At 46.2% G+C, this 21951-nt stretch overlaps 9 protein-coding genes across 9 annotated transcripts; 4 read left to right on the top strand and 5 right to left on the bottom strand.

Annotated features, from left to right (window-relative positions):
• Window positions 1–347: 347 nt before the first annotated feature.
• On the bottom strand, window positions 348–2613 carry TREMEDRAFT_62749 (uncharacterized protein; the record flags this gene model as incomplete). The annotated part of the gene is made up of 4 exons (XM_007005030.1): window positions 348–850; window positions 1135–1646; window positions 1845–2320; window positions 2491–2613. The coding sequence occupies 4 exons, from the start codon at window positions 2611–2613 to the stop codon at window positions 348–350; spliced, it is 1614 nt and encodes a 537-aa protein (XP_007005092.1).
• Window positions 2614–3321: 708 nt separating this feature from the next.
• On the top strand, window positions 3322–4401 carry TREMEDRAFT_39338 (uncharacterized protein; the record flags this gene model as incomplete). The annotated part of the gene is made up of 5 exons (XM_007004912.1): window positions 3322–3686; window positions 3812–3840; window positions 3897–4083; window positions 4194–4319; window positions 4376–4401. Coding segments are annotated over exons 1-5 (669 nt in total), but the record flags the coding sequence as incomplete, so codon positions are not given.
• Window positions 4402–5007: 606 nt separating this feature from the next.
• Window positions 5008–5532, bottom strand: TREMEDRAFT_62747 (uncharacterized protein; the record flags this gene model as incomplete). The annotated part of the gene is made up of 1 exon (XM_007005029.1): window positions 5008–5532. One exon carries the CDS (start codon window positions 5530–5532, stop codon window positions 5008–5010), a length of 525 nt encoding a protein of 174 aa, XP_007005091.1.
• Window positions 5533–5890: 358 nt separating this feature from the next.
• Window positions 5891–8904, top strand: TREMEDRAFT_44268 (uncharacterized protein). Its single transcript, XM_007004935.1, has 10 exons — window positions 5891–5982; window positions 6238–6400; window positions 6708–7032; window positions 7269–7542; window positions 7699–7967; window positions 8149–8400; window positions 8562–8596; window positions 8639–8681; window positions 8729–8799; window positions 8845–8904. The coding sequence occupies exons 1-10, from the start codon at window positions 5947–5949 to the stop codon at window positions 8868–8870; spliced, it is 1494 nt and encodes a 497-aa protein (XP_007004997.1). The 5' UTR covers window positions 5891–5946; the 3' UTR covers window positions 8871–8904.
• A 511-nt stretch (window positions 8905–9415) lies between these two features.
• TREMEDRAFT_31404 (uncharacterized protein) lies at window positions 9416–11610 on the top strand (the record flags this gene model as incomplete). The annotated part of the gene is made up of 12 exons (XM_007004874.1): window positions 9416–9480; window positions 9864–9909; window positions 10062–10081; window positions 10130–10148; window positions 10216–10248; window positions 10505–10615; window positions 10686–10814; window positions 11005–11085; window positions 11130–11144; window positions 11186–11267; window positions 11419–11448; window positions 11492–11610. The coding sequence occupies 12 exons, from the start codon at window positions 9416–9418 to the stop codon at window positions 11608–11610; spliced, it is 750 nt and encodes a 249-aa protein (XP_007004936.1).
• A 282-nt stretch (window positions 11611–11892) lies between these two features.
• Window positions 11893–14202, bottom strand: TREMEDRAFT_31394 (uncharacterized protein; the record flags this gene model as incomplete). The annotated part of the gene is made up of 6 exons (XM_007004873.1): window positions 11893–12246; window positions 12594–12727; window positions 12773–12882; window positions 13037–13154; window positions 13354–13506; window positions 13782–14202. The coding sequence occupies 6 exons, from the start codon at window positions 14200–14202 to the stop codon at window positions 11893–11895; spliced, it is 1290 nt and encodes a 429-aa protein (XP_007004935.1).
• Window positions 14203–14572: 370 nt separating this feature from the next.
• TREMEDRAFT_31143 (uncharacterized protein) lies at window positions 14573–15056 on the bottom strand (the record flags this gene model as incomplete). Its single annotated transcript, XM_007004841.1, has 3 exons — window positions 14573–14719; window positions 14757–14817; window positions 14971–15056. Coding segments are annotated over 3 exons (294 nt in total), but the record flags the coding sequence as incomplete, so codon positions are not given.
• Window positions 15057–15562: 506 nt separating this feature from the next.
• TREMEDRAFT_31207 (uncharacterized protein) lies at window positions 15563–16946 on the top strand (the record flags this gene model as incomplete). The annotated part of the gene is made up of 3 exons (XM_007004851.1): window positions 15563–15653; window positions 15886–16272; window positions 16414–16946. The coding sequence occupies 3 exons, from the start codon at window positions 15563–15565 to the stop codon at window positions 16944–16946; spliced, it is 1011 nt and encodes a 336-aa protein (XP_007004913.1).
• A 145-nt stretch (window positions 16947–17091) lies between these two features.
• On the bottom strand, window positions 17092–19096 carry TREMEDRAFT_44265 (uncharacterized protein). The gene is made up of 8 exons (XM_007004934.1): window positions 18785–19096; window positions 18585–18741; window positions 18275–18398; window positions 18050–18167; window positions 17954–18006; window positions 17746–17909; window positions 17407–17585; window positions 17092–17278 (listed from the first exon to the last, which is right to left on the bottom strand). Exons 1-8 carry the CDS (start codon window positions 18825–18827, stop codon window positions 17226–17228), a joined length of 891 nt encoding a protein of 296 aa, XP_007004996.1. The 5' UTR covers window positions 18828–19096; the 3' UTR covers window positions 17092–17225.
• Window positions 19097–21951: the final 2855 nt, after the last annotated feature.

The raw sequence follows: 21951 nt of genomic DNA, 5'->3' as shown, positions 1-21951 counted from the left end.
CGGTGAGTTCTGTGGTATAGGGGGTGAAGGAGGCATTTGGAATACACGGTGTGATGTAAAGAGAGAAGTTTTGTTGATACGATAGTCAATTTCACTCTGCATGGCTCTAAGACCCATATTTATAATGTCATGCAATATCTGTGTACTTTTTGAATTCACATACAGCCGTATACCCGCGGAATGGCTGTATTACAGTCAGGGCATGTGAATAAATGCCATGCTGATGTATTTATGTATATGACCTAATCTAACCTACAGCATTGCTTCCTTGCCCCTCTTGTTTCCGCGACTTAATAACGGCTCTCTCTTCCCACTTCTGAATATACGAAAGTGTATACTATACAACATCAAACTTCAGTATCAAGATCCCCTTCAGTCAATACGATCTCCTGTGCTAATTTCGATTTCCTTTGTATTTTCTGAATTTTCTTCCCTCCTCTACCTTTCAAACCTCCTGTACTTTTCTTGATTTCTGTTCCTTTTGATTCTTCCACGGTTTTCATATCATCAACATCATTCCCGTCTTTGAAATCTTTTACCTCTTTCGCTTCATTCAAATCCTGTAGACCTTTCGAGACATTTAAGTCAGGTACAACTATACTATCCCCATCTCCAATTTCCGACGTATCATCAGGCATTAAAGAAGAATCGAACGATGTGGTATGTAAAAGTTTCGGACGATCCCATTGAGTGGGATTGGGACTGGCATGGAGACTGACACTTGTACTAGTTGAGAATATCGGGTCAGGAGCTTGGGATGCGGATATAGCGGCGGATTTCATCTTGGCTCGATGTAGTTCTTTAGCTTCTTTGTCCGCTTGAATCAGACGACCTAGTTCGGATGATGGGCCTGGAGGTGAGTAATAAGCTCTCAATTTGATCAAGACGTGATTGACAAAACGGAGACAGTGAGGGCGTCAAAATTCCTAGGTATCCGTTCTTTGACTAGCGATAGGTAAGAGATTTGGGTGATGGAGAGAAATTGAAATGTGACTGAGCAAGAAGAGAAATATCATACTGTCTCCAGGACGGAAATAGAGATGAGTAGCTGTCAAGCTGGGGAGAACGCATCGTACTCGGAGGGAGATGACGGATAGTGTGGACTACCAAATAGAATCAGGTTAAGGGACACACCTCTTGCCCAAGAACGAAATTTCAATTGTCCACCTCCTATACCCATCACCACCCTTTCTGCTTCCTTCCAACTCCTAACCCTTTCCTTCCTTGGGAACACCGGATCACCCCCGTTATTCGGCGCAAAAGTTTGAGTGACCTTTGGGAATGTTCCTAATGTGATTTTAGGCTGTACGATAGGTCTGGAGTATATTGGTATTCCCATTTTCTCCCGATCGGCAGGTATGAATATGGGTGATACTGATCTTGCTGGTAAGATAGGAGGGTCAATGGGATGTTCTGGATTTGGTATTGGTATTGGTATTGGTTGTAATTCGGGGTTATGTGGAGTTGGAGATATAGAGTTGTTAGGTTCTGGAGTTCCAAGGAGGGAAGAAGGTTGACGATTACGAGAATCTTCTATGGGTATACTTGGATCTACAGGGAGTTGAAGATGAGTAGAAGTTTCGTTTGAGAAAGATGGTGGGGTGGTTTCTAAAAAATTTCCTTCCCGCCATGGAATAGGCATACCTCTGATATGTCAGCTGGTTCAGATACCCCCTTCCCTCCCCCTCCCCCTTACTCTTGTCCAATGGATCATTGAATACAACAAGAAGAAGATGCCCAGTGTCACAGGAGTTTATTCTTTGAGACCGATGATGAGAGTCGCATGGAGAGGCGGGAGAGGGAAAGGGGAGTGGATTGGAATGAGAAGAAAGGCCAGAACGCACTTCTTCAAACCTTTTCTCCACGCTTTACCAGGTCCAGTATTATCAGGTTTTTTCTTATGACTACCGATTTTCTTCATCGCATTATCTACCGCCGTCGGTGTTGGTTTAGTCTCATTCCCTTCTGAAACAGGAGGTGAAGGACGATTATGAGGACCATGATGACTCGCACCTACGTCAGAAGGTTGAAGCCAATCATAACTTTTCTTAGGTAACATCACCTTGTTAGATTGTGTTTCTATCACTGCTGATGATTTCCTTTTATGTACCTTTTTCTTTTTCTTTGGGACTTCTGAATCTGAACCGCCATGCGTTTCTGAAGGTTTGGGAGTGATACTAGTTGGTTTGATACCGAAACGAAGTGTTATAGGTGGTGGTGGAGATAAAGAAGATCTTTCGGATGGTGCGATACTGGAAGTTTGATGAGGATGAGGAGGAGGAGGATGGTCGTTCATTAAATGATTTATTGATGGTCGAAGCTGTGTTGTCAGTAAGTTATATATTACGCGAGTCTGATTAGTTTCAGATGGTGGAGAGTGAACTTTTGATGATGAGTATGAGAGATCCTCCGATGATCATAAGAAGGTAAATATGAAGGAAAAGGAGAGAGAGAGAGGGTGGGGGATAGACATGAAGGAAAGATACTGACGGTGATTCTCAAAGGGTGGGATTGAGGTGGGTTAGGAATTGGTGAAGATGGTGGGTTTGGAGAAGGAGAAGGTTGAATGGGAGGATCATCTTCTTCCGAATCTGTGAAGTCGCGTGGTGGCATGGAGGAAAAACGCTACGTAGCTACTGAGCTACTGAGCTACTAGCTACTATTGTCAGAGTAAGGAAAGTATCAAGATGTATAAAGGCACCTAGTCGTATGTCGAATGTTCAAATCGGGAAACTTGACGTCTTAAAACACACAACAAAATCAAATCACGATCCATCTGCAGTCAGGCACGTCGTCGTCCACTCACACCTCGTCATCTTCGACTTCCTTCATCCTCTTAACCCCTCTTCCTCTTCTTCTCCCTGCATCACTCTATGACTAGACAGTGTAGAAGAGATGAACGTCGAAACCTCAGATACAGAAACCAAGATAGCTTTACTGGCTTCTCTACTCGAACCGACCACTTTCACCCCTGAACAATATCTCGAAGCTCTAACTCAAGCCAATGGACAAATTCAACAAGCGGCAGAATCTCTTCTCTTACCTCGTGTGAGAGCTTCGGGTAAACGTAAAGCAGGACCAACTTTAAAATCCTGGTTGAACAAGAAACGTCCCCTTCCCAGTTCTCCTTCACACCAATCTTCAATCTCACCTCAAACTTTTGTCAACCGTCCCATCACTGCCTCTCCGACCAAAAACGAAAGACAAACTGTACACCTGTCCACCATACTCAAACCCTCCACTATCTCCTCAGGTCCCTCTAAAGCGAATTCGAAAGGAAGTGTCATCTTGATATCTCAAGAAGCAATCGATCAAGTTGGTCTCCCATTAACATTTCTCAAATCTCCCTTATCACCTTCATTCGCTTCGGCATTGTATCTTACTATGATGGAAGAATCCCTTTCGTGGGATCGGAATAGATTTCATTTAGCTGGGAAATGGGTAGAATCACCACATACTGCTACTCAATATGTCAAGGAGGATACGAATGGAGCCAGATATTTCTGGTCAGGACAAGAATTACAATCTCCTAAGAAGTTTCCGAGGTTGTTAGAGGAAGCGGCGGAGATGGTGGAGAAGGTTGTCAATGAGGCTCTGGACAGAAAGGGAAGATATTCTTGGGAATGGAAAGGTAAATGGAAAGCCAATTTATGTGGAGCTAATCGGTATGATGGAGCCGCTAGTAGGTGAGTTTATATGCATGTCTAAGTCACTCATTCCTCTCTGTCACATACTTAGAGGGTCTACTCAATATAGTGGAATGGACACATTATTGACTGCTCAATGTTCGTGGGATCAGCTGACTTCGTAGTGTTGGCTGGCATGCTGATCAGCTTACTTGTGAGAGAATCCATCCCATCAATTCTGCATCGATAGTCCAAACCGTTGACATCGAGATCTAGGACCTTATGCAACCATCGCAAGTCTCTCCCTCGGAACTCCTCGAGGGTTTCGTCTTCGACCTACAACCCCCGTCGATCCTGCGTTCGCTTTGACAACTCCTACCCGGACATACGAAGTCAAATTGGGTCATAATACTTTGGTACTCATGAATGCCGGATGTCAAGAACGGTATAAACATACGTTAGTCCTATTCCTCCTTCTCCAACTTACTCACACTATCTTCCTTCTTCACAGCTGTGGCTTCAAGCATGTAGATGAATGAATTAGATGGTAGAAGATTTGACCAACAGTGTTCCCACTCAAAAAGCTCTGGACCTGTTTCGTCCTGCATGGGCTATCGACCAATCTCCAATACCACCAACAGATCAAAAGGCTTACGCCTCACGGATCAACCTGACATTTCGGTTTTATCGCGAAGGTCAGTCTTGTTTCTTATCTTCATCTTGGGGTTTGGAGATGCGCTCATGGGTCAGACTTCCATCCTGATTCTGGTGTTGGTTGGAGAGGTAGGAGAGAGGGTACTCCGATGTGTAGGTGTGGTTTACCCACGTGAGTTTCTTCTTTTGTTAGGAGACGAGCTCTGATGTCAGATTACTACGGGCCGACCAGAAAGCCAAAGTCCGATCTTCTCTCCTCAGTTCAGGGAAAGTCACGAACACATCGAAGAATGAGATTAGCGGGGGTCAATCACTGACCAGGGAGCCCAATCCGACTCTAAATATACGAGAGCCAAAAGATGGACACTTAGAAGATGAGAAGTCGACTGATGGACTGGTCAGAGATGAGAAGGTAAATGAGGAGAAGAAGATCTTACATGACGACATGGTGTTCTTCTGGCAATGTCAAAGTCCAGGTCAAACTGGTGAATTGAAAGGTTGTGGGTTTTTCAAAATACTCGATATGGTTTCTGAAGGTCGTGGTCCTTGTATGGTGGATGAGACTTGAAGATTTCACATTGACATCAGGTGTATCATTTATGTACAACATCTGATCAACTTGCTTGTATATGCATAGATCTTCTCTCCTCATCTGCACTGTCTCATCAGCTATCCTCTCTGGTACGAATAACTATCCCAAAGAACAAACTTACTCGTAATGGATATTTCATCGATCGTCACTCATCTTCTCCCGATGTTCATTATCCGGTTCATCCTCATCCTCTTCATCCTCGTCATCATATTCAATATCTCCTTTCTCTTCCACCTTTTCACCATCTTGATGACCCAATTCCATATCTTCATCCTCATCATTCTTCCCCTCTCCTCCTTCCCTCAACTTTTGTCCTTCATTCAGATCATCCTCTTGATAATCATCTACCATCCCCTCTAACCTCCTCCTCTCTTCTTCTTCTTTCATTAACAACCTCTCTTCTCTCTTCCTTCTCCTCTCGTTCTTCTCTGCTAATTTAGCTTCCGCACGGGCCGCTTCACGTCTGTCTGATTCCGATGGAGCTAAATTTCCAGTGTCTACTCCTAATGAATCGGCAAGACGTTCGAGTTGTGTTCTGGAAGGTCCCAGGGGGAGGGAAGGAAGGAAAGATGAGATGTGTGCGTAGGTTGATGATGCGGATAATGACTTTGGTGAGGAAAGAGGATGAAGAAGAAGGGGAGATTCTAATTGACGATCCATATTGTGTCTTGTTCCTTATTCTCGCGGTTTACCTTCCCTCTTAGTCTCGTTTGGAGCTATTGACTCTTCTCTCCTTCAATCAATGTCCCAATAAAGTCAACCTTGTACTACTGAAGATGACACTGAATAGGATAAATATACATAGAGGTTGGTGGATGAGCAGGAAGTTAGAAATTTCCCTAGCGGCAACCTCCGCCATCGAAGCTGATGGTGCCTTAACGTTGAAATTCAACAGTCCGAAGATTCCCGATAACCCGATAAATCGCTTGGAAGTGTTCCACTTGTAAGTGGCCCATTCCACCCCCACCCCGACCTGCGCACTTGCAAAAAGTGACAGCACTCCCTTCTCCCCACAAATCTTGACCCGTTTGACCCGTGTGTCCGTGCGACTCAGGTGACTCTCCCTCTACTCTCATGTTGTCTCTTTCTTTACGTCGTACGGCTCTCAGCGTAAGTCTTCTCCTACCACCTCCCCCCTTTCCCCTGCGAGAACTATACTCCTGGTGATAGCCGCTCCGGTGGTACCAATGAGACAACTGGAACAAGTGCCGAGACATCTCCTGGTAGGTGCATGACGTTTGGTCATGCCTCAAACTCATGACATCATGTGTCAAATCTACAGTAGCATCTGCTGCATGCTGCATGCACAAAGGGGTGTGAGGGGTTGCGTAGGTGTGCGGGTATCAGAACCTTATTGATACATAGCACCCTTCGCGGAGACTAGCCTCAATTCAACGAAACTTATCATCATCAGCTATCATGTCCCAGAAATATCGGAAAGAGAAGGATACTTTTGGTGATTTGCAAGTTCCCGCAGAGAGGTATTGGGGTGCTCAGACACAAAGGTCATTGATGAATTTCGACATTGGTGGGTTTGTCATGTACTCGCTTCTCTATGACTACCGCTTGACCCCTCGCCCTTAATTCGTCCTACTTTTCATATGACTCCAGTGACACCCTCCCACCCACGAACCCGTCACCGTCACCTCAACGCTTGACATTGTCCTCACTTATCTCCGCATGGGTGAAAACTACTTTTATTCAACCTGTCACATTATCTACTAGCATCTGTCTCCTCGAGAACAACTCGTGTGTTTGTATACTTTTATACTGCTGCTCAAAGTGTCGTCGTCGCGGATTTCGGTTTGTCCAGAGGTCTGGCTGACACCTCCCAGGCGGTCCCACAGAACGTATGCCACCACCGCTCATCAAAGCCTTTGGAGTTCTCAAGAAAGCTGCTGCTCATGTGAACCAAACGTACGGTTTGCCCATCGAAATAGCAGATGCCATCTCGGCCGCTGCTGACGAAGTGATTTCCGGTAAATTGATCGATGAATTCCCATTGGTGGTGTTCCAAACGGGAAGTGGGACCCAGACGAATATGAACGTGAATGAGGTTATAAGTAATAGGGCAATTGAGATGTTAGGTGGGGAATTGGGGAGTAAAAAACCGGTTCATCCCAATGATCATGTGAACATGTCGGCGAGTTCTAATGATAGGTGGGTGTCATAGTGTCTCTGTCTGATGTCTCCACCTTATCATCCTTCCTACACTCATCATGTGACTTCTTTCATCACACAAACTCCTTCTACTTGAGTCATGCTTGCTGCCCAAACGGCCCTCGTCACCTTGGCGTCTGGACGAGAAAGACTGGTGTGTGTTCGTCTTAGGGATGTCTTTCTGGCAGGGTCTACCGGCAGATGATAAATACAAGAATGCGCATGACTGACCACAGTTTCCCCACTGCCATGCATATCGCCGCAGTGGTAGAGATCAACGCGACCCTTCTCCCTGCCATGCAGAAACTCCACGACGCTTTGGAAGACAAACGCAAGTCGTTTGACCACATTGTGAAAATCGGACGTACACATTTGCAAGATGCCACACCGCTCACTCTTGGACAAGAATTCAGCGGATATGTAACTCAAGTTGAGAGGGGTATCGAGAGGGTGAAAGGGACGTTGAAAAACTTGAGTATGTTGGCTCAGGGTGGAACTGCTGTTGGAACGGTACGTCACTTCTTGAAGTTCCCTCTTCTTATCAGAGCTCGACAGTCAAGTGATCCAATTGGTGACCAATGGCTTAACCCGTCTCGAGGTAGAGCAATGGAATCACTTGGATATCTTGAAGGACACATGTGATATAGAAACTGACCTAATGCACAGGGTCTCAACACTAAGAAAGGCTTCGACGAAAAAGTCGCCGCTGAAATCTCCAAAATCACCGGATACGATTTCATTACTGCTCCCAACAAATTCGAAGCTCTTGCGGCGCATGATGCTATTGTCGAAGCTTCTGGCGCACTAAACGTGGTGGCTGTGTCGCTTATGAAGATCGCCAATGATATTAGGTATTTGGCTTCAGGACCTCGATGCGGTTTAGGAGAGCTTGAGTTGCCTGAGAACGAACCTGGATCGAGTATCATGCCTGGGAAGTGAGTATTTCCCAACTCTCTTCGCAGACGCTTTGCGTGCCGCTCTTGTGAAACTCGATCCTGTTGTTTTCGTCCTTTCTGCGATAATTAGGTGACAGATCGTCTGACGGGGCCGAGGCGATCGAGACAAAGAGCGAGCCGGTATGGTGTGGATCCGAAATCTCAGAGCTGACAGCTCTAGGGTCAACCCAACCCAATGTGAAGCCCTGACCATGGTCGCCGCTCAAGTAATGGGGAACCACACCACCATCACGGTCGCTGGGTCATATGGTCAATTCGAGCTCAATGTTTTCAAACCTGTCTTGATCAAGAACCTGTTGCAAAGCATTCGTCTGCTGGCTGATGGTGCGAGGAGCTTTACGGACCATTGTGTGGTGGGGATCAAGGCTAATGAGGATCGGATTCAGAAGATCATGAATGAGAGTCTGATGCTGTGAGTGTGTTCACAAGGTCTCGTCTCGTATTCATCCGAACTTTAAACTCATCTCCCCACTCTCTTCCTTTTCAGCTCCCTTCATACCAGCACTACTTGCTTCCATGGTCACTACCGATCCTCGGTGTGTACAGGCGATAAAGAAAGGATCTGACATTCAGTGCCACCTGCCTCAACAGTGTGTTAGGTTATGATGGTGAGTCCTGCCCCTTCTTCTTCCGAACTCGCTAACCCTCAGACGTCGCCAAGATCGCCAAGAATGCACACAAGAAAGGTCTAACGTGAGTCCATCAATCATAGAATGATACAAAACGAGCTGACGCAGCAGACTCAAACAGTCTTGTCTCGAATTGAACCTGCTGTCAGAGGAAGAATTCGACAAACGTGTCCGACCCGAGCGTGAGTCCATGTCAAATGATCTGTGTGCATACTGACAGGTACCAGTCATGCTTGCCCCGGACGAAGTATAGAAGATCTACGATGCATGTATGACATCTACCCGGTAAACTGTGGCTGCGGAATGAGCGTGGATGCCTCGGAACCTTAGAGAAGGAATGATCTGCGCACGGTTCGCTTCCCCGATCATCTTGGCGAGTGCACGGTTGCACTGCCCTGACTGATGATGCCTTTGATGGTGATGATTCATTCAACCTTCCTTCAACCTTTCTCTCCTCTTTTCATCTTTCTTTGCCGCTTAATACTAACTCGACTTTGTCTTCTCACACGCTTCATCGAGGGACAAGCAACATGGCGCCCTTTATCCTCGATCCGCCCGATCTGCGTGGGATGATATATGACGAAACGACGATTCATCTGTATAGAAGAGGAAGCCCTTTTGTGCCGAACGATACTCAGAAGTGAGTCCTCTGGAGGTTTTCGCCGAAGTCTATGGGCAGGGCAACACTTCACTTGCAGAGAAGTTTTTGAAATGAATCGAATTGAGGGTAGATGGGAGTTGAAGATGACAGACGGTGGCAGATTGACCACTGAGGGGGGAAGGGATAAGAGGTAGGAGATGCTGATAATCAGAGTGACATTGATCGTCGCTGCTTGTTATGTGGTAGTCATTGGAATATGTGAGTGGTCCATCGCTCGCGACCATTTGGCTAGTAGTTGACAGGCAGTGGTACGTTTCTCTTAGGCATCTCACAGGCTCACTCTCACCCCTTCCCAACTTCATTTGGTGCAAAACTGTCCGGATATCTTCCTTCCGCATTGGTCACACCTCCTTCACCTCTTACTCGCCTAATCTTTACCCTGAGCGTTTCACTGGGAGAGTGACTCCTCGTCTCTTTGGGGTACTTAGCAGCTTTGAGGGATACTTCTGTTAGGCTGCCAGAACATCTCACTGATGCACAGTGGTGAGTATCATTACGAGGCGAGATGGATTGTAACACTGATCCTGCTCTCTCTTTTACCAGGCATGGTGAGTTGGCCTCATTTATGAGAAGATGTAAACTGAGGATAGTACCATATCTTGAATACCTCATCTATCCGTTCAAACTTCTGGTATGTCGTAACGTATCTTATTCAGTTACGAGGCCTCTTGCACACACCTGATTCATGACCCACTTCCCGATGGGACTTATATACACGTGACATATCCCTGTGGTATGAAGTGGAGGAGGGCGATGATTATATTGATTGTGTGCTGATGCCAGACTGTGGGATTACATGAATTGTGAATTCTCTACCCTTTGTAGCAACGATGGTAGATGCTAACGAGGAGATGTCATGCTTTAGCAGGGGTAAGTTCTTCGGTGTACACCACCGCTCAAGTGGGAAGGGATTGCAAAGAGTGAGGCTAATTGATAGATCTTAACTTGTGGACATGTGGAGCAGATCACGGTGAGTGTCCTATCGCACGAGTTGGCTCCTGCATCCTCCTTCCACGGATAGTGGATAATCAAAACCCACTGTTGACGTCCGACCGATCCTTATCTCGGCTGCTCTCCACCTCGAGACCAGAGGGGATGTTTATTCGTCGGATTTGTCCTGAGCTGGACAATGTGGAGAGGAAGGACAGGGGGGATACGAAAGTATGAGAGGTGTGGGGTTGCAGATAACGCATTGAAAGACGCATAGGGAGGACCTTTGACATCAGCTCGACCCACATGAAGGAGGTTCAACGAGAATGAGGGGAGGTATACCAGTCATCACTCTTCCAGCCGGATACTTAGGTTCGTCATTCATCGGAGCGTGTTTGATAACATGTGTAAGTTCATACTTCCCATTTCAAGCCTAAGATCGTACGACCGTCCTTGTGAATCTTCGCTGATGAATAGGGCTTCGATACGGACGCTAGTAAAGTCGCTTCACTGGTTCTGTGTTTTCTCTTCCTTCTCACTCTTTGGTGGGCCAAGCGTAGTTGGGTTGCATGGTTTAGTATCCTCATCACTGTGGCATTGATCATAGTATGTCTTGTTTCTTCTCTTCCCTCCATCCTTAATGAATTTACAAAATTTACATTGTCCATGAAATCGGCACTGTCATACTCCTGGCATTGTCAATCTCACGACCATCTGATCCAGTGAGGATAGACTCCCCGATACCCTCTGATCACAAGTCTTGCTCGTTCCACTGGAGATTCAAGCTGACAGGTAGATATGTTGGCTAGTGGCACATTCCGTAGCACTACGTTTCCTAGTCCTTTTCATCGGCGTAATGTCGTGTCTATATTGTATCGTAAGTTCTCCGCTATCGAGAACCAAACAAAAGCTGACAGAAAGTGGGACATCATCGACGTCAGCTGAACTGTCACCCCAAGTCTCAAGCTGATAGGCAGGATTCTTTATCGAGAAAAGTCAATACTTCCGATGCTTCAGAATATGCGCACATGATAGGTTGTTGTGGTTCACGATTTTGGGGTGAGTTTTCCTCTTACTATCCTCATATTTCATCTCTCTTCATTTACCCAAAAATCAGAAATCTTGAAAAAAATGCACATCGTCGTGTATCTCAGGGGAAGGTGCAAAGAGTGAGGTAGAAAATGGTTGAGGAATGGTCACTGATCAAAAGGAGCGTTTTGGCTCATAATTGCTATTGTCTGTGAGTCGGATATCCTCGTTAGTGTAACACACACTGAGATCAGTTTTTATAGCTGGTATACTCGTAGGACTGGTTGCTTTCAAACAAAGTTGGGCAGAACAACGAACTTCTGCTGATAATTTCTTGGGTGGTGAGTCATTTTGTCGTCATCTAGATGAATAGCTGAAAGAATAGGATCACCATGATTTCTTGTTCAATAGATGTTCAGATCGCAATGCATTATCCCAAAACGAACGAATCTAATAATTATTAATCTTCTCAGATTTATCTATTTATGCCCTCCCTGTGATCATCATCTATCTCCTCTAACCCTTTCTGTAATTTATAAGACGAGATCCTTCTCCCCAAACCCGAAACCTTCTCTTGAGCTTCGACAATCTAAGCAATCTACACAGCATGCCTAACCTGTTTTCAACCGACTCGACGATACGATTCTAAGATTTTTCAAACTGCCTGCATATCCTCCGACGGCTCCTCCCCCAATAAGACCTGTTGTACATAATCCACCACCATTCCCATCCAAATCAACAACCCTAACCAACCATTAGATGAAAACTTTTTCCATAAATCCTCCCTACTATCGAAATTTACAGTAGCGCATTGCCAAGCTAAATGTCCCGCCGCACCACCACAAGAGATCAAATAATAAGCAGGTCCGAGTCCTGTGAGTTGACCAGTGACGATGAGAGTGGAAAGGAAGAATGTGGAGAGGGATGAGATGAGGATACGTGATTGTGTGAGTGAAGGGAAACGGAGTGCTATGGATTTAACTCCGACTAAGATGTCATCTTTTTTGTCCTGGTCGTCAGCTTTGTTAGCTCAAACTTGTAACATGGATTCCATCTGGATCAACCTTCGGTGCAATCGGTGCACGTGAATGTGCTTTGGGCTATCTTCTGTTCAGGTGGGGTAGGGAAAGGAGGAGTCGGGTTGAGTGTCATATATGTCTGAGACAGAATAGTCGGGAAGATGAAAAGGGTACAGCAAGAAATTCAGACGCGATGACAACAGTACATGAACAATTAATCAAGCTTGGTCCTGACGGGGTCCTGACGGGGTTCTTAGGTGATATGTTATTATTACTCAACTGACATAGGGAACAAAAACGCGATTAGGAGATGATTTAACAGAGAGGATGAACCCACCTGATGAGCATAAATAGTATCGTACATGACACACCAAGCAGCACTTCCCAAAAACATTGGTGTAGTCATGGCCCAATCTACACTCCCTGTCACTGCTGACCATCCGAGGAAAGATCCCCAGCTGAATGCTAGACCTGAATATGAGCTGGGTTCTTAGTTCTGACCGTGGTTGAGCTCACCAAGGACGACATGAGGATAATAGGTGATACGTTTCATGAATGGGTAAATGAATACCAATCCAAGACTAGAGGCACCAAGGACGATACTGATTGTTAATTCCAAATCTGAACTAGTACCATTGTGAGCGGGAGATGTTTTACAAGACACATTGAGTAGTGTGTTGTGGCAATACAGAGTAGTGCTCTATGTAAAAGATAAGAGATGGGAGGAGAGACAAGTGTTAGGAAGCAATTGGAAAGTTCGAAAGGGAGGATAGGACATACGAATACCAATTGAGTTGAGTGAGAACTCCTAATCCTGCTGTTAATTGTCCACCTAGGAAGGTGGTCGCTCCAAGAGGAGTGATATCTCCTTTTGCCAAAGGTCGGGATTTTGTACGTTCTGTAATCAGTCAGAAACTCGATATGAACATCTTAAAAGGAAGACATCGGGTCGTATGCTTTGGCCAGACGGACAGAAGGAGGCTAATTTGAGGAGGATGAAGGTCAATTAAGCTGGGGGAGGGAGAGTGGGGAGGGCAGTAAGAGGGCGACATGAGCTCTGGGAGGTAAGGTGAGGAAGACGGCAAGGAGGGACACACCAACAGCAGCATCAAACTTTCTATCCCACATGTCGTTGATAGTACATCCCGCACCACGCATGATGAACGCTCCAAGGGCGAATAACCCGCAATAGAATATTGGAGTGGATGGTGGGAGATGATATACCGTGGAAGCTATCGTGATTGACCATGCTGAGTGTCAGTTATAAGCTGATGATACATTCCAAACAAAAGCCGAGGCTGTTCGGCTGAGTCTAGTCGATACGCAACTCTGATGTTAGAGCAAGAGGGGCAAAGAAGAGGATCGGAAGAGGACGCGGCTGAGAATAACAAAAGGAATTAATCAGAAGAAAGAGGGCAGTGGAGATTAACCGACTCAAACCAAGTCAAGGCGAGTTACAGATCACATACGAAGAAATGAGAAACAAGGTTATAGTCATTCTAAGAATGTGAAAAGAAACACTCACCACATGGCCAATAAAGTAATATCCACCCAATAGGTTTATCCAACCTCATCAAATGTAAATAAGGTCTAACCCCCGCCGCCCATTCAGGAACAAGACGATCTATGATACTCCTCGGTGGGATCGTGACGGCTGAAGCGGGTGGTATTGTCTGAGCGACCAAAGAGGGTGTTTGAGAACTATGAGATTGTTCATGTTTCGGAGATGTTGGTGAAATAGCGGGTGACCGAGTAGGAGGGGTAGGTACGAGAGCTGAACGATGGGTGGTGGAAGTGGGTTTGAGAGGATAGCGAAGAGGGGAAGTGAAAGTGTTTAGGATTGAGGTGGTGGTGAATGATCGGAAAAGTGGACGAGGGTGGATCGATCTGGAAAGGAGGAAGGTGGTGGGGGAGGTGGTTCGGATGAGTAAGATTGTGGAGAACATACTTCTCTATGATCTATGAGTCACACAAGAGTACGTGAGGGAGGGAAAGAAATGATAAAGTAGGAGCCTTAAGGTGGGTTAAAGTTGAGGTGGAAAAGTCGGCCGGAAAACATCGGTCACTTCTTCCGAGATGGTCATCTTACATCGGTGATCGTGAACGACCAGTAAAGTCTGGGACAAGTGATATCTATCATAATCTACCCTTATTGTAATCTCTAGCACAAGTATAGTACACTGATATGAAATGCATGCGTGCGATGATACTCTCTCCACCCGTACAGCTCTCCTCCCCACTGAAACCCGCTAGTCGCTGAAAGACGAGATGAAGAAAACACATGAGATACAATCTTCATTTCTTCGCCTCTGTCCATTAGCCCGACCTCAATCCTTTCAGAACTTGAACCATGCACTCACCTCTTCGCGTAGCATCCTCCAACAATGTAGTATCTACACTCCGAGCACCCATACGAACGTACCTCACCACTGAACCTCTTATGAAACAATTTTTCACTGCCATCTAATCGTCAGCTCGCTTCCGAGAACCGGCAGCTCACCATATGAGGATGTCTTTCAGGATCTTCTACAGTTATACCGTCTAAACGAATGTTTAAGAATCTGACATTAGCATCGATCGCAACTATCTCTAGAGCGAGGGGGGGGGGGGGGGGGGGAATGGGAGTTTTGCGATATGATAGTCAAAGTCAAGAGAGAGAGAAAGAGATTAGATTCGTTATATGTATGTACAATGATTAGGAGGAGAAAACTTACTGATCTACCGATTTGAGAGTCCCAGTGATGCAAAGATCATTTTTCAGTTCGACGGTGATGACTTGATCCGTGAGTGTTTTGAAGAATCTTCAAAGTCAGTATGTCCCTTCTTTTCGCTTCCATTCTACATCTGTATGTCACTGTATCACAATGAGCATGAATTATCCACTTGTCGTCGTCTACCCTCAGAAGAGAGCCAAGGAGGCTTCTCCACAAGAAGGGATGTCTCTGAAAAGATGAGAAAACCGATGATTGTGTTTCGTGGAAAGTTGTCAGAGCTGAGACTCACGAAAAGAAAAGCTGGAAAGGTGATCAGCATCTACTTTATCAAATGAACAGATAAACTCACCATCTGACTCTCTCAGCAACACTCGGAAGATCAATGTTGGAGAGAAAAGTTGAATACCAATTTGCAAAAGTGAAGTTGAGCAGTGAGAGAACCCACTTAGCTGGCGAAGAAGGAATGCCACGTGGCGAAGGAAATTCCCAGAAGTTGATGCTATCTCTCGAAGCTCTCGAATTTTTTGATGTATTCAACATCATCTGATATCCCTCAGAGAAGGCATAACACAAGGAGATCAAGTTCACGACGATGATCCCGAACGAAGATATAGGAACAGAGGGACCGAGTAGTATACCTTTGTATCTCATCAATGGTGTAGCTACCGTATGGGATCCTCAAAGTGAGTTTCGTTTTCTTCCATCTATACCATATCCTCCCCCCACCGGACTATCCCATCATATTTCTCCCCATCGGAGCTCTAGCCAGACTTCGGCACGGCTACATGCCCTTCCAGAAGGTACTGAAGTAAAATGTACTGAAAACTTCATCGATTCGACAACCCATTCTGCCAGAAGCTCTCTTTCAATGTCGAATATGTACAACATGTACCTGGTACTTACACTAACCCCCAGTCGCCGCTACTTTACATTGTCTACACAACATCTCCGGCCTACGTACAGGTACTTTACCAGGTGTTTCTCAACAAAACGCTTTTTTAGGTCTACCACTCATTTTAATGTCTGAAGAAACTGCTTATCTCATCTCTGAAAAAATCGCTCATCTTATTCCTGTTCAACCTATATCTCAACTTCCTTCCAAAGTTAATATCGAGACTCAGACTTTAGAAAGGGTCAGAAAATTGGAAGAATTAGCCAAGAAGACTGAACAGGCTAAAGAGAGAAAGATTAAGATGGGGAGGGAAAGAATGGAAAAAGGTGGAGAGGAGGTCAAAAGGAAAAGAGAAGAAAGAGCCAAGTTGAAAGCTTTGAAATTGCTTAAAGGGAAAGATCAAGAAGAAAGTGGTTTCTTTCAAGATTCATCATCTCCTACTCCTACTATCACCTTCTCACCGGATATAACTCAAACTATCAAATCTGATTTCCAAACGAGGTTCACCGATGAGAAAATTATCGATAGGGGGGAAGTCGGAAATACTGGAGAAGAGAATATAAAGGTTGAAAAAGGAAAAGTGGATATTACAAACCCTCATTTTCATTCTATTCCTTCTCACCCTCTTTCACCTCTATCATCACTTTCACTTCAATCACCTATAACATCACTCCCTCATCCACTTTTCCCTTTCCCTTCCACACCACGAGATCACGCATTATTAGCGACTTTCAAAACCCTTCAGAAAAAAGGTTTTCGGATGGGTCTAGGACCGAGGTTTGGTGGAGAGTATTTAATTTATCCTGGGGATTATCTGAGATATCATGCACATTTCACAAGTCAGGTTATACTTCCTGAAGATTGTATAAAACCTAGTGAGTTGGTAGCGTGGGGTAGACTGGGTACGGGGACGAAAAAAGCTGGATTGTTATGTTGTTGGACTGGCCAGAGACAGGCTGGGGATAAGAAAATTGAGGAGATAGAAGGGACAAGTAGGGAGGCGGGGAAGAAAGAGAATGGAAATGAGGGAGAGGATGAGGAAGAGGTGGAGTTTTATAGTCTTGAATGGGCCAACTTTGGTTAGAACTTGACACCGTCTATGGATCTCATAACCACGTCGTTCTCTTTTGGCTTTCTTTAGGTCGTGAAGGTGACATGTCTGGCAAAGGGATGTCACTTCGGCAGGTAACACAAATCGATTTTCCAATGGATGACTGAGAACCCGGCAGCAATCATCAATGCCAATGACATGAAACTGTAAGAAACTATCGTCACACCGAGACTACCGTATCATCTGACTCTGACCACTGCGTCCATCATTCATTCAGCACCCAGCCCTTCACTTACCCCGCTCAATGGAGACCTATGCCACCATGCCAGAGAGGGTAAAGTATGGATGCTGCAGGGCTCGTTTGGCTGTATGTCAACACAGTCCTTGTCAAATTGACCGGGAGGAGATGCAGAAAAGCTACGTAGCAAGAGAAGGAAAATCGACTCGGACAATCAAGCGCGGGGGTAAAGTGGGGGCAGGATCCCCAACTTACCTGAAATCCTATGCGCGGGATCATAAATCAAAGTGAGATTCAAAAGATCGATACCATGTTCATCCAACCCTCTGACCATGGTCGAAAGATCTTGAGAGTGCCATTGTGGGAAAGTAGGTTTGTAATCTGGTAACGATTGAACTCCAGGCCAAATATCGTCATTGGGTGTACCCAAGATTCTGTCACTCAGCCAGATCCATATACGCACTTCATCCTGTTAACTGTACCATCTAACTTCCCGGGTCCACAGAATCGTTTAAATGGAAAATTAAGGGCGACTTGGGTTAAAGACACGTATGGAGAGGGGGGGGGGATGTGGGCGTGATCAAGTTGACTTACCGGAAAATCCTGAAAATCTCATCAATCTCCGAATCACCAGGGAAGAGAGGTTGTCGCATCGCCATCTCCGCGAAAATACATCCTACCGACCACATATCGATAGCCGTCGAGTAATGACGTGATCCGAGCAACACTTCCGGTGCGCGATACCAAAGCGTCACCACCTGAGTCATCAGTCCAACACTGGCCCACATGCTTTTTGACTGACCTCATGGGTGTATGTACGAAGGGGAATTCCGAATGCTCTTGCGAGACCGAAGTCTATTCTTGTCAGCTTGTGGCCTATGGAGGAGACAAGACATACCGGCAATTTTGAGATTGCCTTCTTTATTGATGAGAAGATTTTGAGGTTTGAGATCGCGATGAAGGATACGATGGGCGTGGCAGTAGTATAATCCTTTGATAAGTTGCCATGTGAATTTCTGCTCATCAGCAATCTCGACCGGCAGATATTTGACCAAGACCTGGCAACCGAGACCATTTCGATGATGTTGACGAGGTCATATGGAAAGAGAAGAGAAATACTGACCTTGACCATAGCTGGCCCAAGACCATCTTTGTCGCCGATAGTGTCCATATACTTCTTCAAGTCAAGGTCGAGGAATTCGAAGACCAGGTAGAGTTTCGCCTCGGAATGAACAATGTCGAGAAGTCTGAATGTGAGCCTCGTCGGTCGTATGTTGTCCACAAGGGGGTTGGGAAGTCGTGGCAGACCACCCCGAGTGAAAGGAAGTGGAATGTCGTACAATAGATCTCACAGCAATCCTCGAGGTCTTGCTCTGAGGAGGGAACAAAAAGAGGAAGGTGTAGGAATGTGATGGGGAAAGTCGTACACTCACTTCACGATGTTATCATCCTGACTCAGCTCTTTCAACAAACTAATCTCTCTTATAGAAGTACTAGGTACTCCCTCATCCTCCGCCTCCAATCTGATCTTCTTCAAAGCGACAAAGTTCCCGTGTATATCCCGAGCTTTGTACACCACTCCATACGTACCTGACGTCATCAGCTGGGATCACTTGGGAAGGCATTGACTGACCTTCACCGACTTTTTCAAGCTTGGTATAGTTATCAATGGACATGATGGCGATGTATGTTTAGACTAGCAGGCAGAGAAATGGGGCGGAAGTGTAAATGAAAGAGTGAATGAACGAGCGGCCAGGCTTGTTGACGTGGGGAGACTTAGACGGCCGTTACTTGATGAACGAAAGAAAGGGTATGCTACACGATGAAAACCAGACTAAAAAGAGAGACTATGAGGCGTAGCTAGCAGTAGAAGCTGTCAAATACGTGAACTGAGAAGTAGGATGTTGTCTGGATTGTACAGAGTGTAAGTAAAGAAAGAGAGTAGTTTGTAGTGAGAGGTGCAGACCTGTGTCGTTGGTTGCACTTTGAACGCGTCGGGGAATGCGGAAGCAAATCGAGGGAAGCAAAATCACGGAGATACCTCTCATGTCCGTTGAACCGGATCCGCCATCCTCAGCTATCAGCAAATTGGCCATGACTTTTCAGCCTGATCAGCTACACAGTTCCGTCTGGATGAGGGTGCGGGCAGAGAAGAGCTGATACTTCTCCTAAGAATTCAACACATCATCATGTCGAAATACGTCCCTCCGTCTCGCCGACCTGGCTATGTCCCCACTTCCTCCGACCTCCCTCCTGCTCCTCGTCAGCCACGTCAAAACCGACCAGATGGTCCCACATACCATATGTCAGATATAGAAGCTATCTTCGGATCCCCACAAGACTCCACCCTCACTTTCTTCTCATACCCTTATCCTATCCGAAAATTCCGTCCACGAGAGCCATATGACCCTTCCCGAACACCATACAATACTCCCTTACCTCCTAGTCCCCCACCTCTACCGCCTCCTCATCCGCTCAGACATCTGTTGTGCTGGATCACGATATTTCCAGACGCTCATCCTGCTTGGCAAGAGAAGAGAGAGTTGTGGACCCATACAAATGCTGCTCAAATGATTGAAGATTGGAATGGAGAGAAGAAGAATCTCGGTAGGCCCGTGCCCGTTTTTGGTGGGATGAGAGGAGCGAAGCATGATTTCTTTTTAAAATACATCGTCCATGTACAAACAGGTCTTCGATATGTATGACCAGCATTCATCTCGTCGACACAACCTCGCCATCTACCTTCTCGCAAACGCTGACCAAGTGGCGTACCAATTAGCCGATCGTGATCCAGTCACACCTTCGACTTTTGCCAACGCCGCTGCTCTCTTCTGAACTAAACCAACACTCACCGCCTGCCTCATTGTACTCATCACTCCAACAGGAAATCTATCCTTCAACTTCTGTAGTATCGCAAATGATCCAGTCTCCAATAATCCTCCTGACGAAATGACAAAGGGATGAAATGTGGAACCAGGTGCGATGTTTCTTGGAAGGCTTCTGGTGGCTGCTTGAGCGACGGACTCAAGGGACTTAGTCGCGAAACGTGTCGCACCAGTAATGGAATCAGGAACTGCCGTGAGTTGATTAGTTGCCGAAGGATGTGCCGCTGACGCCAGCATGGTGACTTTGATATCGAATTCCAGGGGGGAAATGTTGTTTTCCAGAGAGCCTGTGAAGCGAACATCATTGTATCGAGGGCCATGCTCAGGGTCCCTGTGGTTGATGAAGGGTTCAAGTTCGACTTCGGCTCCAGGTATAGCTTTCAATGCTGTACCCAAGGCTTTCTTGACGACATCGTGGCGCTGTCCTCGGATCCCTTGGAGAGGGAAACAGCTATCGGGATGGAGAAGATTGGGATTGATATGGCCACAGACTTTACAGGTGGTGATTTGCGGAGGCACTAGCGTTCGGTGTCGTAGAGCTAGAGCTACTTCAAGGTCTGAGAGCCAGTGTTTGGCGGTAGAGGGTATGACAGATAGCCATCGACGACCCCAAGTAGCGGAATTCTCTAGGATTGTGAGTCGTTCAAATGGATGAACAGCATCAAACATCTTGATCCTCATTTCCTTGTACATGTTCTCACATCGATCCCGTTGTAGAGAAGTGTTAAGAGGTGGGGGTATAGTGGGTACAAGGGTGGAGAGGAGGTTGTCGGCCGCTTCGGATGATGCGGCGAATGCATGAGGGCTGATGTCCGCGTAGGAGAGAAACCCTAGGCCGCCGTGTTTTATGGGAAGGGATGATAAGATATGCTGAACCTCAGTATCACCAGGTCTCCCATCCGACCATCGAAGTGCGTTAACCGCGGATTTAAAAAGATCGTCTACCTCCAGCCAGCAATCCTTTGTCGTCGTAGGGTCCGTTGTTCGTAAAAGGTGTCGTAGACGGGGAAGAACACATATCCGGAGCAGGAGCAAGGAGTGTTGGCTTGGGAGCTGAGGTAAAAGGGTAAGGGTGTGTTTGAGCTCCGAAATCAATGGTTTAAGGAAGGATCGTTGGGCTTGTGGATTACCAGTAATGGAGCCAAGAACGGGGAATCCCTCGTCACGCAATTCAGCAATAGGTATTGTTTGGGATTTGGACTCGTTGAAATGCATTGAAGAGTTACGGTCCTTGAAGGCTTGAATGATCACTTGTTCCATACGATTATCGGTCCCAAGAGCAACGATGTCGTCAAGATAGGAGAACAAGAGGCATTGAGGGCCAAGTGCTTGTTTGGCCGCTTCCAGGTCATCGCGGAGTCCAATGGAGAAGAATAGAGCGGCGAGAGGATCACCCTGCCGTTGGCCTTGGGCGGAACGGATGATAGTGGAACCCGATGACAAGCGGGTGACAAGTGCAGTTTTCTTGCCGTATAGCCATTGGAAAAGGGGTCGCAGTTCCGGAGCATATTTTCGAATACTATCGGCACATTGGGAACGGTCCTGAGTTCCGAAGGCATTGGCAGCGTCCATGGATGTAATGTGTGTGAAGGTAGTTGATAGATTACCTTCGATCGCCCTCTGGACACAGTGAATTACTGGTTCGACTCCGCCTTTAGAATGAACTCCCAATTGGAACGGGGCAAGGAAATCCGGGCGAAAGGTTTTTCTGAGAATTGCCTTCGTTGCCAGGCGATAGATAAGTTCTCCAACAGCTATAGGACGCACATCGATATGATCGTTCTCCGGTCCAGAGCGACCCTTTTCAAGTGGTGTAAGACGAGCTGCACAAAGGATATCTTGACCTGGGGCAGTATTGTCAAGGAACGAAGCTGTAAGAACAGTGAGGAACTTGACAACAGTCTGATCTTTACAG

The sequence above is a fragment of the Tremella mesenterica genome (genome assembly GCF_000271645.1).
Source record: "Tremella mesenterica DSM 1558 unplaced genomic scaffold TREMEscaffold_6, whole genome shotgun sequence".
Lineage (NCBI taxonomy): Eukaryota > Fungi > Basidiomycota > Tremellomycetes > Tremellales > Tremellaceae > Tremella > Tremella mesenterica.
The sequence above is the reverse complement of the archived record's forward strand: the minus strand, read 5'-3'. Positions and strand labels throughout refer to the sequence as shown.

Bases quoted from the DNA above. Each gene is read 5' to 3' on its own strand.
- TREMEDRAFT_44268 (XM_007004935.1), top strand. From the start codon at position 5,947: ATGTTGTCTCTTTCTTTACGTCGTACGGCTCTCAGC. The intron at 5,983-6,237 runs GTAAGTCTTCTC...ATTGATACATAG, and splicing joins TACGTCGTACGGCTCTCAGC to CACCCTTCGCGGAGACTAGC. The intron at 7,543-7,698 runs GTACGTCACTTC...CCTAATGCACAG, and splicing joins GTGGAACTGCTGTTGGAACG to GGTCTCAACACTAAGAAAGG.
- TREMEDRAFT_44265 (XM_007004934.1), bottom strand. From the start codon at position 18,827: ATGTCCATTGATAACTATACCAAGCTTGAAAAAGTCGGTGAAG. The intron at 18,007-18,049 runs GTATGTCTTGTC...TGACAAGAATAG, and splicing joins AGGCAATCTCAAAATTGCCG to ACTTCGGTCTCGCAAGAGCA. The intron at 17,586-17,745 runs GTAAGTCAACTT...GCTGAGTGACAG, and splicing joins GAGATTTTCAGGATTTTCCG to AATCTTGGGTACACCCAATG.